This window comes from Botrytis porri (genome assembly GCF_014898465.1).
Source record: "Botrytis porri strain MUCL 3234 chromosome Unknown BPOR_012, whole genome shotgun sequence".
In the NCBI taxonomy this organism is placed as follows: domain Eukaryota; kingdom Fungi; phylum Ascomycota; class Leotiomycetes; order Helotiales; family Sclerotiniaceae; genus Botrytis; species Botrytis porri.
In genome coordinates, this window is record NW_024066086.1 from 1,050,335 (window position 1) to 1,065,977 (window position 15,643).

Sequence of the window (15,643 nt, forward strand, 5' to 3'; positions counted from 1 at the left end):
GGTAAATTGTTCTTATACGATCGGAGAAGTCTCCATAGTATATGATACTTCGATTGAGAAAACGGACGTGAACAATACTTCATTCGAGAGAGCGGTCGTGGAGTATGAAGGAAGAATCATCAAGATCTCGATGTAAGATGTTGTCAAATGATCAGAGCTTGATGGATGTGAGGAAACTTATAGCTATATTAGTGCATGGATCTGGAATGGGGATGCTGGGGGATCTGATTTGATCTTAGGCTGTTTTGGTTTTCAAGTAAGTTGCTGGATTTGGGTTGGGGGTGTGATTGGGGATTTGGTATATGTATTTTTTGATATTCGATGGTGAAGGGTGTATGCTCTACTTACTGGCTTGGATTTGGTTGTGATTGTGTTGTGAGGACAACTAGTATTGTCATACATGCATGTACTTCTGGACGTGGACACGTGCATGAGTTAATTTTAAAAAGGTATACAATCGATTGTATGTAATGGATGGGTAGTATCAAAGACTTCAATCCATCAAAATATCCTCAGTCCATCTCGATACCACTCCATGCTCCAAGAGCTCTATAGCCTCGATCGACGAAGAAGATCCCCTAAAACCTATCTCTTTTATAATTTCCACCGGTACACTTTAAATGATACAGGTCCATTCCATTTCCAAAAAAGACATCTATCAAGATAGTAAATACTCTATCCCCCCAAACCTCAAAATCCACGAGAATCCCCACCCATACAAATGATTCTGCAACTTTTCATTCTCATCACAGGGAACTTATATATCATTATCGTATTTGCTCGCTAGTAGATAATCCCGACGACGGGATCGACTCGTCGCCTGAACAGATAGATAGATAGATAGATATACAAAATGTTCCGAGTTAAATGTATATCACAGAAAATAAGAGATCTATTGCTATTTATGCGCGATGTACGTAGTGCAGTATGGATATTATTCCTCCTCCTCCTGGTGCTAACCATCCTCGCCGTAGCAATTTATAACCCCGATGGATTATCTGGAGTATCTTCCCTCTATATGAAGTCCCATGCGAGACTCACTATCGAGCTCTCGAACTTCGAAAAGCGATTTACCTTTCTGTCCGGCTGGTTTACGGACTCCGGAGTCTATCTATTGAGGGTTGGTGAAACTTGAACCTTGAAACGCGATTCTGTTTCATGGGAGTGGAGTGGAGTGGAGTGGAGTGGAGTGGAAGGAGCTTGTATGTTTGAGGTGAGAAGATATCGATTTATGCCTTTTGTTTTTGTGGTGAAATTATAATGATCGCAAGTGTGCTTGGGATGGGGATGGGGTGGGTTTCTTGTTGCGAGGAGGAGGAGGAGGAGGAGGAGGAGGAGGAGAGGTATTGCGCTTTTAGTGCTGGGAATGCGTAGAGATGTTTTGTTGAATAGTTGAATTTGAGTAATGAATATTTCTATCCTAGTAATCTTATTACGCAAGATATGGTATCTGGATCTGAGGTGGCTAACTGACTATCGCGTTTTTTTTTGTCTAGGAAGGGGAGCTGATGATTAGATAGTACATCTGTGTACGATCGATTTGAATTTTGTTAACGCGCAGGGGAATTGGGGAGGAGGGGTGATATTGATTATAGGGTATAGGAATCTCTGATTGAAGAAAATGGGGATATTGCGAGGAAAATGGGAGATTATTTGTATGCGCTTGAGTATTATGGTATGTTGGGTGAGGATATTAGGTGGATGTGGATGGAAAGGGGGATTGTGGGGTTGTTGGTTTGGATGGATGGGTTAGGGGGTTGTATGCATTGGGGTTTTTGAAGGGGGGATTTCTAGATTTTAGGAGAGAGAGAGAGAGAGAGTGAGTGAGTGGATGGATGCGGCGATTTCGTTTCTGCTGTTTTTTAATGTAGGGTTGGGGGGTTGAGAGAGATGTGTGGGGAGTTGGGGGAGGGGAGGAGAGGATGCTGGTTAAAGGGTGGTGTTATGGTAGAGGGAAGGTGGTGAATGTGGCGACGGGACGGTTGTTTTGGCGGGGGAGGATCAAGAAGGGTTGATGGGGCTGGTGGGAAGGGTAAAGAAGCTGAAGATGGCGAGGTCCTGGTTACAGAGTGATTGTTTGGGAATGGAATAGTTGCTTTTAGATAGAGTGGGAGAAAGTGCTCGTCGAGTTACTTGGGTCAGTTAGACTATTATACGCTGTGAGGTGGTTATCAAGGGACATTTCAGGGCAGAGTATATTGACTCCTTTGCTCTTCTAATCGGCGCCTTGCTTCAAACCCCTTCACCTTCTCGATCACTTTTCTCACTATAGTTCAATGAGTGATGAACGTGCTGCGAGTCATGCACTCATAAGTTATAGTGAATTCCACCCATCCCATTTCATCCACCTTAAACCCACCCATCCCATTTCATCCACCTTAAACCCACACCATCTCGTTGCAAAACAAACACACATCAAATAAATCCCACGAAAATATTTCAATTCCTCCCCCTTCGGCCCCCTCCGAACAATTAGGAGTGTGAATGAACTGTGATCTCTCTTCAGTTTTGTTTCTTAATGAAGGAGCAAAGACATATATCGCTGAATACCGGAAGCATCTCGAGGTCCGTCTACACTGAATTACACACATTGAAACATGTGGATTCAATCAGTCTTGTTAAAATTCGCTGCTGCCCGTTTCTTCGAATTGATTCGTATTCTGAGCTACTCACAAGAACAGATTATCGAGTTCTACAGAAAGACCAATATTACCTGATGAATACTTCATCTATGTAATTCTACTTAAAGTTGACTTCAAGAGAAAGAAGAGATGAGTAGAACATGTGTTTGTAAGTCAAGGAAGATAACGGTTTTTATATTTGGCTAACTTAACTTCCTCTGCAAGTATAAAGCTGAGCAGAACAAAATGAGCACGACTTCGAAATGATGTGAACTTGTCTAGATGTGTGCCCCGACTAACGATAGAATTTCATAGACATGGCTTGACATCTTCCGAGATCGATTATTTGACGACATGTGTATTTCGAAAACAGATGGAAGGTCCGCGAGAGGAAATCTTCACATAAATAGATGCCATCGATTCAATCTGATGTTTATACTCAAGGGTTTCTTCCTCCATTTCTGGTGTTTGATTACCATCTTCACATTCAACCTTTCTAGTTCATTGATCTGAATGCTATCTTAAAATCTCCTCTTTCTCGTTCTCTCATGAAATACCCTGCTTCTTCTAATCATCAACTCGACTTCATGATGACGAACTCCGAGGATTTTCTTCTAACGTTAACGTTTACCCAGCATATGAAGGGCTAAGGGTTATCACAATAATGGCACAAGAAAATTCCAAAGGGCTCGCTAGTATACCTGAAATCCGAATAGAAGGTAGAATGCATTTACACACCTGTAGCAATTCCCTTTTCTTTACAAAAAGAATAGAAGATCTCGAGATGACCATACCCAATAAGCAATAGAAAATAGAAAAGAGCAGTAGAAGAAGTCCAAGAACATCTAAAAATGTCACCCGTACTCCATCTTCTTCATCGATAAGACAACTTTGCTTTTCGAGAGTTACAAGTCCGCATGGTATGTACTCGTACCGTCCATTCTTTGCTTTCAATGAATGAGGCACGATTTCGCAGCGATGGCATATGGAGGTTTTGGGCAGAGATGGATGTTCTGTTTTGATGTATGTAAGATTATGTTTGAAGAACTAGGGGGTTCTAGACGGGTTAAATTGATTAGGTGCATTGGGTCTTTCGATGAATCCTTCGCAAGAATTCTGCCGAAATCCAGATGAGACATGTATATTTCCTTTCTTATAGATATTCTGATTGATCAATATACAAAACCGCAATATCTTAATCAAACAACCCCTCCATTCCTACCAGTATACACATACAAACATCCCATCCTCAACCAACCAAGGATATCCAAGCTTACCTCCCTCGCCTACCTAGCTCACCTAGTTATATATTGCGGCTCAAGCAAACCTCAAACCGCAACCGAAACACACCCATCTCGGCACCCAAAAACTATCGGAACGATTGATCCGGCTTACTTCTCTTCTTCTTCCTACCCTTACACCCGGTTCCTTTCGTGCATGTTTCCGTGACGTCTTCCCGCATGTTTTGGGTGCGACCTTGTTGCTAGGTTTATATGTAGGTATGCTTGTTCGTTAGGAATACAACGTCGGGATTATGTTCTATTGTGGATTCCCGTTTGTAACTCTGTGTAGAGGAGATAGTATTGAAAATAATGAATAGATAGATAGATAAAAATCGAGAAAAAAGATGAAGTAATAATTATACCGACCTTTCAAACGAAACACAAACCGCGAGAAATACCTACCTAGGTATAGTGACATTTATTTCGAAGGAAGCCTTGGTATCTTGGTCTCTGTATCTGTTGTGGGACGCTGGTTGAGCGTATGTAGATATGTAGATATGTATATATATATGTACGTATGCGAGTGCGAATGCGAGATTGCGAAGAAATGAATGAATACGAACTGCATACTTCTTCTAGCCAGGATTTCCACATCTACATAAAACAACGTAGGAAAACATAAACACATACGATACAACACGACACGATACGCGACAGTAATAATGTGGTACAAACACTGTAGTTGTGAGAGTGTTTGGTTCGTGTGTGTTCTAATAAGCATTCAGTAACCTTACCTAAAAACCAGTCAATTTCAAGATGTTATTTCAGTATTCTCGCGAGCAAACAATTCGTTGAAAGTTATTTAAGCTTCTATCAGAAAGATTTCTTGGCAGTGGCAGTGTGGCTTGCTGATCATCATCTCATCATAAGCAGTTTGATATTCTTGGGCTCGTTTTGGCTGGGACATCGTACACATGAGCGAAAATGAGGCAAAGGAGCAGCACCAGTCGAATGTTTGGATTGGGCTTGGAAAGTGTCGTGTGCTTCTCTCTTTCGGTTGTGAAGTTGTGATTAGAGTCAGGTTGGAGAAGTGTGAAGAGCTTTATGTAGATAGAAAGTACAAAGTCTATCGAGTAAAGTTTAAAGAATTATACTTTTGGGATCTATGAAGAGTGGTTCACGATGCACGATTGTGAATCTGTGATGGAGAAGGTTACTATTAGTTGGTGGGTCGAGATGAATGCGTGAAAGAATGGGGAAGAAAAGAACCGGGAATTTAACGATCGATGAAGGGGTAAAAGGGTAAAAGGGTGATGTGGTAAAATATATATCGAAAAGGAATATTCTTCAAGAATACTGGTATGATGATGTATGAATGCCATGTAGAAAAAGAATCTTCCATGTATATTGTATTTTAGTTCGAGTGTAAAGGTAGAATTCTCTATTCATTTATCTATCTATCTATTTGTGCTATGATCTACGACGTACGGAGTAAAAGATGGATAACATTTCAAGCTATCTCTAATCCCACAGAGTCGTCGTAAGCTATTCACATTCGTCTAATCTTAATTAATCCTTATTTTCCTTTTCCTCCCCAAGATCCATAACGATCTCTTCCTTTTCAAACCACAGAAAGAAAGACGGGATATCTACCTACACCGCACTCATTACCTCAACACCACGTCTTCTTGGTAAGTTTTGGAACATGTGAATCAATTGGCCTTTCTTGGCCCCAGCTATTTGCAGTAGAATTGATCCAGATTCCAAGCCAAAATAACCTGTGATGAGATACTTGGCATGTGAAGAATTACTCTGTTTGGTAAATACGCTTGTGGTGGGTTGCTGAATACGAGGAAAGCTGTACCTTGGTTCTGCAGGTATTCGAGTGATCAGGTCAGGGTCTGAGCAGAGAGTAGATAGTTTGTTAGATCGTCGGGAGCTCTCATTTTGCGTCGACGAGTAAGAAGTAGAAGGGGAAGAAGTATGGGTCTAGATAATATACTCCCTTAGGACAAAGGAGAGAAGAAGGGGATATGCTCTAGATTTCATGACTAGCGAGACATGGTATTACTGCTCGTTGTTTTTGGTATATGAAAGAATTAGTCGTGAGGACCTAGTTAGCCGCTACTTGGTATCAAATTCATCATCCATAGCCCTATTTACAACATTTTCAACCTGTCAATCAGCTCTTGATTTGATTAAATAAAGCTCCATATCACTTTATTTCGTTCGGTTGCTTGCTTGTCTTTCTTCCTTTCTGAACCTCGATTTTTCGAGACTTCTCGTTACATTTCTCAAGTCAAATTTTGAGGAGAAGTAAAAGAAGAGAGATAGCCCTTGCTTTCATTCTTCCTTCTCCATACTAACAGATCCGCATCACCCCTGATTATCAACTTCCAATATATTAAATCCACACAACGAACGAATACTCCGTACATTCATTTTCCTACTTATATGGCCGATGTCGATGTCTCTCCTTGATTTGTATATCTGCAACATCTTTAACCATATCTCGACTTTAATACGCAATTATCAATACAAGTAATCTTTTCTTTAAGGGCTTCAATTCCTCTTTATCTCCTACAGCAAATGCATACGTCATCCCTGCGTTAAACGCCACGAGCAAATTATTTCGATATAAAGAGTGAAAATATTCGGATACAGGGTTTTCTATAGATACCTTATATCAATACTTTACTTGTATCTTTGTCCGGAATACTCTCTTGGAAAGGAAGGAAGAAAAGAATTCCTTCAATTGAGGGTTTCCATCGTGTTTTGACGTCTGGTGTTGGAGTCGGATTGGGCGGACGACATTTATACAATCCAGATATGGCGACTACATCACTTCCAGATGGCGAACCGCAATGGAATAGTAAACCACAATTCAGATTGCCGGGATGGGCAGAACCAGTTGTTAGTTTCCCTTCTAGATTTTGAATTTAGAGAGAAAAGAATATGAAGTTCATCGACTAACGTTTCTTTCACAGATGGTTGCCAGTATCTTATTTGGATCGATGGTACTGACGAGAAGACATGGGTATAAGATATTCGATCGAAGGCGAAACAACTACGGATTGTTGAGCGAGGAACCCGATTCCGCACGCTCATCCGATGATCTATTAGCTCGGGACTATATGATTGGCAGCGGACGAGATTCCGAGGTCGATTCGATGTCGACGTCGAAGTATCCCCCCAAGAAGAGAAGATGCTGTGGCACGAATCTCCTGACGCCGAATACCTCGAGATTTCGAGATTACTACCACAGTCGCATATTGCAGAAATTTCCTTTTCTGATCGAGATGTTCTATTGGATAGTTACGTATGCGTTTTATCGATGTACGAAAATCCTCTCGCAAGCGATGTTTTCCAAAATGGGTATTTGGGACGTGGCTCAGGATCACGGGTTGGCGATTTTGGAATTCGAGGAGTTCTCGTGGATGAGCTTTTTGTGGCCGGTGAGGGAACAGGATGTACAGAAGTGGTTTTTGAATGGTCATGGGACGCTTTTGACCATTTTGAATCGTTCTTATGCCTTGATTCACATTCCTGGTACTGTTGGGTGAGTTTCGAAAATCGTGACTAGGCAGAGATGTCTAGTAGTTTTGGAGAATTGATCTTTGGCTAATACTTTTTCTGAAGATTCATCGCATTCTGGTATTATGTAGCACCATCCCATACAACTTTCGCAATCGTCCGTCGAACGATGACTCTCACCAATCTTTTCGCCTTTTGTATCTTTATCCTCTACCCATGTATGCCACCACGTCTTCTCCCCCCTGAGTATGGATTCCTCGACAGTGTCGGACGCAACAACGCACAATCCGTTTGGATGCAAGGAAATTACGTCAACTCACTCGCCGCTATGCCATCCATGCATTTTGGATATTCATTCTGCATCGGCGTGACTTTTGTTTATCATTCTGGACTCTTCCGTCGAAACCTCGAAACAGGCGAAAAACGCAAGAATAAATTCTGGATGCTCTTTTATGTCTTCTTGGGAATCGCTTACCCGCTTTATATCCTGATCACAATCGTGGCGACGGCAAACCATTATTATCTCGATGCGTTTGTGGCATTTTTCGTGGCGATCGCGGCATATCTGTGTAATAGGATATTCCTCATCTTATTACCTATGGAAGATTTATTATTTTGGTGTTTAAGATTGGAGAAACCTATTCCAACGACGGGAAATAGGTTTGGGAGGAGAATTAGTCGTTTTTAAGTCTAATGGACCTCGAAAGGAAGGATTATATTATTCTACTAGCTTCTGAAACGAAGCCGTCAGTGATGATGGAGAAAAGTGAAGAAAGAGATGGATGGGCGTTTTTCTAGCATTTTTAGGATGGGCTTGGATGGGAAGAATGGAAAGTTTTCTGAGGCAGTATATTCATGTATATGTTCCTGTTACATATATTTTCTCTCTAGGGTTTTATACTCACCATATTGAGTGATTTGGATGGATACCAGCATGGCTTGAAGCCTTTAAATCAACGGCGTATGGGAATGAACATTTGGAGATTGATTTGTAGTTTGAAGGAAGAATTGTTGACTACAAGAAATGTCTTTTGTTTGTGTCATCAGTGATGTTGGTGTGATATAACTATAGCTAAGTACTTGGAGAGTTTCATCTCATTCCTTTATTCATAAGCCACCAAGGAATATCCATGGGATGAATCTCTTGGATGCTCAGGTACAGATGAATGATATCAAGGAAACTCGTAATTGAAGTTCAAATAATAGCACATTGTACTGAACAGTTTTATTAGTACATACAGTTAATTGACCAATTGAAAGCTTTGATGCCTTAATCGCGAGGCTCAAATAAACAGGAGGTTGGGAGAGCTTTAAAACACGTCTACACGTCTCCTTCAACGGCTATCGAAGCGCGTTCAACTTTCACTAGGTATTCTTATCGTGTCTCATCATCCGATGCTTTCATTAATTTAATGAATTCAGATAACCAATTTCTTTTCATCAATCTTTTCTACCATTCTTTCTTCAATTGAGTTGCGTACTGTGTTGTGTCGGATCGTGTCGTATTGTAACTTCTGGTTCAATTCAATAAAGTTACACAGCTTCCCGTCAGAACGTCGATACCACCTTCGTGATCTTCCCACCTTTCCATCTATCCACCACCTCACCTCGCAACTTCTCAATTCTCCCCTCTCAACATCCAAACATGTCTTCCGCAGATGATTATCCCCTCGCACCAGAGAACATCGCTCCGGGCTCTAACCCCCCCGACATCGAAATGGGCGACCCCAATCCCAGCGCCGTCATAATCGAAATCGACGCGTCCGCCGGCATCGAAACCAACACCCACGTCTCCAACGATGACAACAACGAAGTTTCCGGTCCCGATCTCCAAGAAACAGCCATGGAAGATATTCCCGCGCGCGTTACCTACATCGATTACCTCAAAAGTCCCATGATCGCCTTACTCGTCGGCCAAGGCGACGAACAAGCCCTGCTCCACGCGCATCAAGCCCTCCTCTGCAAATCCCCCTGGTTCGCAGAAGCCTGCGGAAAATTCAGCACCGACGTCAGCGAGCGACGCATCGATCTCGTGGACGAGGATCTCGACGCCGTCGGCTGTTTTCTCGAGTACCTCTACACGAATGATTATTTCCCGCGCAAGATCCCCGGATCGCGCGATCTGGAATCGGACCCGGCGATGCCTGACGTCGATGAGTCGGGAGATCAGTTACTTAAACATGCGCGCGTGTATACGCTGGCGGAAATGCTGCAGCTGCCGAGTTTGAAGAGTCTGGCGAGTAGCAAGATTCATTGTGTGAATAGTACCGCGAAGGGAGAGATTGCTTATGCGAGATATGTGTATGCGCATACCCAGAAGGATGATCAGACGATTAGGGCGCCGGTGGCGAATTTCTGGGCGACGAGGAGTCATACTTTGAGGAGTGAGGCGGAGACGGAGTTTAGAGAGATGTGTTTGGAGTTTCCGCAGTTTGGTTATGATGTTTTGAGTAAGTTTTTTGGCTTCGATCTTTTCTTTGGAATTTCTCGCTTCTGGTTACCTTTTTTCTTCTTTCTTTTTTTCATCCACAACCAGGGGATAGAGAGGTGGCTGCAGGATTCGGAAATTGTATCTTTGTGTGTGTTTTTCTCAAAACAAACAATTACTAACAAACAACAGCCCGTGTCCTGGACGAAAAACTCAAGAGAGAAAAGAACGACAAGATGCATCCATCGCACGGCACACCCGGCAGTTCTCGTAAGAGACCCCGTCAAAGTGGGATTTAGGGAATGAATGAAGTATTGGGCGGGAAGGAGTTATACTGGCATGTGAGATTTTACTTGAGGAACTGTATGGTATCACTTTGTCTTGTATTGTATTGCATCGTCTCTTCATTTGTATTTGACAGCGTTGTATGATGTGGCATGGTATGGCATTCGTGTGTGGATGGATGAGAATGTGGATAAAGTGGTATGAGGATTTATCCAAGGGAATGCATGCAAAATGAATACTGAGAGAATGGCTGGTAATGGATGAATGGGTCGATGGATGGATGAATAGTATGCAAATGAGCATGTACCATGGATACCTAGGCTATGGAGAGAGATACTCCCCATCATAACATTTACTCGAGTGAAACAAAGATGATCCCATAAGCGAGGATTAGCAGAGCAAAAAAAGGAGAAAAGGATGTCAATCACTCAATTAGTCAGACGTGATTGGTACAAGTTCACAGGCTTACTTATATAATACCAATGACAATAGTTACCAATACCAATACTGTTCAAATTTAAGCTGGCTCACGAGATATCTTTTAGTGCTCATGCAAACAAACATGCAAAGGTAAATGTAAAGCTAAAATATAGAAGTAAAAATTAAAGAACAGAAATTCATGTGCTAGATACTTATTACTTGCTTGCTCTAGTCGCTGCATCTATTTATTGTAAGTATAGTATATATTCGGTCAGATAGTAGATGAATACTAGGTATGCATGATTAAATTTTGAAAACGATCTTCCCCCTTTTAATATCTGTGAGTATAGAAACAAGAAATAGATGGAAGGAAAATAGTAAGTAAGTAATTGTGAGCGGGTATTGATAATTTTGAAGTTGTGATAGTATTATTTATTCTTAGTAGTTACTTTATTTTCTGTTGTTGAGTCTATTGTATTATATCATGTTTTTTTTTTCAAGGGAGTATGTTGTTGATAACTTTCTTGATAATAATTGATCGATTGATCGATTTGATTGAATGCTTGATTGATTGTCTACTTATATGACTATTTATAAATCTACTTGTGTATCTATTTATATATATATATATTTATATATCTACTTAACATGGTTTATTAGTGAGTAGGTCATATCAATAAATGAATTACTTTCATTTCAATTTAAACTTTCAAAACTATATTATTCAACAATAATCAAATTAATTAATTGAAATTATAAAGATTCTAATAATCTAAAATCTATTACATTATTTTAACAAATTCTTACATTATAATCTATCTTTCTATATTTACTATAATATCGAATATAAAATACTTCTCTATTAAATTTATTCTTTTTTTAATATTTATTATATTGAATCTGAATATTAACTTTTTATTAAGATAATATATTAAGAGTCTTTTATCTAATAAATATTCCTTTTCAATATAATTAGATTTTTTATATATATTAATATTTATTTATGTTACGGAGGTACCCGTACTATAATATGAATTATAAGATAAATCTGAGGCCTTGGTGTTAGAATCTATGGAAATAGTACTATAGGGATAATCGGATTAAATGGTAATTAAAGATAACAATAATCAAATGAATAGTTAATGATTAAAAGATAGGTACTTATCTTTTGTTGTTATCTATTTTATAGTAGATATAGGGTAAGCAATAGTTACAGATTGGTTGGAGAGTATAGGTTAGATAAGCAATAGTATTATTATTAGTTACGGGATGGATATTATATAATTAGGAAATCGACTTATCGAAATCAACTTTATAGTAATCGACTTGTCGATTTATAAGGTATAAAGATTTATATAAGGGAATGGGTTTCATTATAATATAAAACTTCATGTTCAAGAACAATTATTAGTTTTATTACTATAATTACTAGAATTATAATCAGTTACAACCTTATTGAATTCCTATTTGAAATCTAATCTAAATTACTTCGAGAGATCTCTAAACACTTCTACATGATCCTAGAGGCAGCTCTCGTAATAATTTAATATTTCATTTATTACTCAAAATATACGATTCTTTACATTTAAAAGTGTGTTTTTATAAGCTAATCTTTTTATATTTTTAATTAGAATTAGTATAGTCTTAAATATAAATATAGGGGAGCTTACTTAATGATAAATTATTTAAAATTTAATTAATATTGATTAAGAAAGAGTTTTAATTGGGTTATAAAGGGTTTAAGAGATTTATTGATTTAGATTGAAAGAGGGGGGGGTAGATGTATAAATTCAAATATCTAATTTCAAGAGTATAGCTTCAAGATTAAATGGGATTAAATCTGTTTTTTGAAATTTTGATTTTATATTCTGAAAGGTGATTAATTCTTTATATATAGTTTTAAAAGCTATAAAGAATTCAACCTTCAAAATATGATTAATATATGCTTTAATAAATTCATTAATTTGACTACTATATAAATATTTTAAATTATTAAAATAGCTAATATTAAATAATTAAATTAAATAATTTAAATGTAATAGTAAATATAAATATATAATATTATTCTCTTTATAATATGTTTGAAAAACTATTGATTTATAGTTTTCATATTCATTTAGTATTAATATTCAATATTTACTCTTTCTTTAATTCTTAATATACTTATTAAAATGTTTCAATCATTTTAAACCTATTTTATTGTTCATTTACCTATTAGATATAGATTTAATAGTCTATTCTATAAGAAGATTTATTTTAATATATTAATTGAAGAAATAAATTTGTTCTTAAACTATTAGAAATAAGGGAATAGTTTTATCCTCTTTATTTCCATATATTATTATTATAATTCATTCTTGATGTTACAACGGATTAGTAACAGGCTGTAGAATCACTGACTTATAGGCTATAATGATATTATAGGCCTCAGTGATTCAGTTACAGTATATCGGGGGACACTAGGCACCTAAGGAGAGCCTCAGGCATGTATATAGTATTAGTTATAGGATACCCTAAAAACCTAGAACATAGTTCCCAGAATAATAGGTTCTAAGAAAGACAGAATATAATAAGCAAGAAGGCTTTACTAAGATTAATAATATTTTAGAAGATTAGTTTCAGAACAAAAGGACAAGTTAGAATAATAGGAATTATAGAACAAGTATTATATAATCAAAAGCCAATCAACTTATCGATCGACTTGTCAATCAATTTATCAATCAATTTTAATACAAAGGTTTATATAGGGAATAGATTTCATTACAATGTAAAGCTTTATACTTAAAAACAATCATTAATTTCATTACTATAATTACAAGAATTACAACCAATTACAACCTTATTGAATTCCTATTTGAAGTTTAATCTAAATCATTTCAAAAGATCTCTAAACACTTCCACATAATCCTAGAGGCAGTTCCCGTAACACTTAATTATCTAGTTATATTACCTTACTTCTATTATTTCGTTTAGTATTAGTTATTATTATTATTATATATATAATCCTCATTATAAAGCCTATTTCATTGAAATTATAAAAATCTCCGTTCAAAATGTTATATTTCGCTTATATATTTATAATTAATTAAAACCATTCTTTAAGGAATTTAGAATTCTTATAGAAAGCTTTTTGAAAGTTATAAATATAATTAAAATGTATCTTTAATTTGATTTAATATTTTACAAATTAATATACCTAAAGCTTTTTAATGTATTTTGTACCCTTTGATTTAAGAATATAATTTGCTATATTTTCCATATTCTTAAATTTAAATAGAAAATCTTTCGAATTCATATTGATTATATATTCAGAAATGATATTCTCTTTTAATTCTAAAAGATTATAAGATTTAGATTGATATTTGAAATGAAGAGTAAAACCTTTGATTTTATATTATAATATTGTATTCAGAATATTATATATCTTCACAACTTTTCGAATACTTATTTTTTATTTTTTTGAATAGTTTTGATAACAAAGAGTATACGAACTTCTTGATTATTCGAATTCATTATAAATTATTGATAAAATATATATTAAAAGTATTGCAGGTTATGCGCTTAGCAGGGGATTGACTAGGCTGGATTGGGAATAGTACTATAATAGTACTATATGAGAAGCTTAGGCTTATAGAATTTATAAATAGAATTACTATTATTATTGAAGCTTGAATTGTTATTGTATTATATAATCTTGAATACATATAAAAGTGGGTTCTGGTAAAGGATCTGAATACAGGGACCTAAGCCACTTATTTATGCTTTTTTCCTGCCCTCTATACAGCCTATAATACGTAGGTGGCGTACATGAAAATTCTGATTTGAAATCAATATTTTGATTTGAAATCAATTTCTTTATTGATTTGAAATCAATTTTATAATAAAGAAAAATTAATATTGCGTCTGTCATTCCGCATTTGGACTAGATTCCACGTGATATTTCAAATTTTTCAAAATAATGAATTATTATTTTGAATAAAGAGCTAATAAAGGATTTCTTTTTGAATAAAGAATTCTTTATTTTATTTTATAATAGTATTCTTCCTTATATAAAGAAAATAAAGAATATAAGAAATTTTTCTTATAATATTGAATTTTTATTATTTTATTATAATAATATTAAGTGATTTAATTAATATTTATTAAAAACAACAAAAAGAAAAGAGTATAAATTGAGATGAAAGTAACTCATTCACTAATAAACCACATTATCTATTTGCTTATCTATATATTAAATATAGAAGATATACAGTATACAGTATTCTGTATTCTACTTTTCTTCTTCTTCTATTCCTTTTTATCCTTCACTTTCACTTTCTCTCTCCCCCGTTCTTTCTCTCCCTCTCTTTACAACTCTCACTACATCATACATACCATCACATTTTCTAATCCTCAAATCCACACACACGTAACACTTCCCCTCTCTCTCTCTCTCCCTCTTTCCGTAGATGAGATTCGAGTGTGCTAGATCGGATATGCATAATTGAGTAAGTGAGTGAATAAATGAGCGGGCAAGTAATTCAGTGTGAGCTCCTTTTATATCTACATACAATTTTACTCACCAGATATAACATCTTTCGAGATGAGTGAGATTGGGGATTAAAGAATCGAGATTGTGACTTGAGATAGCAATAACGAATATACATAATAGACATCTACTTCTTACTTCTTCCTTCAAGCTCGCTAAACCTAAGGGGTGGAATACATGATGTAATGTAGACACAAATGTATGATGTATAGTGTATGAGTGTATATGATGTATGATGTGTGATGTTCTTTATATAAGATGTGATATATAATACTAGGCGACGTATTCACATATCTATCCATCGGGATATATACATCAAGCGAGTAGCCACCTACCCACCTAACTACCATAGTAGATAAAATCACTCATTCATAGATTCCCAACCGAACTTCGACCCCGGGAAGAAAGAGTCAAGAACTGGGATGACATTCTAATATTTCCAGTTGTATATACATATATCTATATCTCCTCCAATCCAAAGAAAGAATCAACACACAGAAACCCATTCATCAACCTCCACACCTCCCTCCCAAAAACATACCACAAAACCACTCCACTCCAAACATTCAACTCAATCTTCAGCTAATTACAAAACGAAAATTTC

At 36.7% G+C, this 15,643-nt stretch overlaps 2 protein-coding genes across 2 annotated transcripts; both read left to right on the forward strand.

The window, feature by feature from the left end:
• Nucleotides 1-6,673: 6,673 nt before the first annotated feature.
• EAF01_008848 (uncharacterized protein) lies at nucleotides 6,674-8,066 on the forward strand (the record flags this gene model as incomplete). Its single annotated transcript, XM_038917104.1, has 3 exons — nucleotides 6,674-6,757; nucleotides 6,832-7,403; nucleotides 7,484-8,066. 3 exons carry the CDS (start codon nucleotides 6,674-6,676, stop codon nucleotides 8,064-8,066), a joined length of 1,239 nt encoding a protein of 412 aa, XP_038767498.1.
• Nucleotides 8,067-9,023: 957 nt separating this feature from the next.
• EAF01_008849 (uncharacterized protein) lies at nucleotides 9,024-10,105 on the forward strand (the record flags this gene model as incomplete). The annotated part of the gene is made up of 2 exons (XM_038917105.1): nucleotides 9,024-9,828; nucleotides 9,999-10,105. 2 exons carry the CDS (start codon nucleotides 9,024-9,026, stop codon nucleotides 10,103-10,105), a joined length of 912 nt encoding a protein of 303 aa, XP_038767499.1.
• Nucleotides 10,106-15,643: the final 5,538 nt, after the last annotated feature.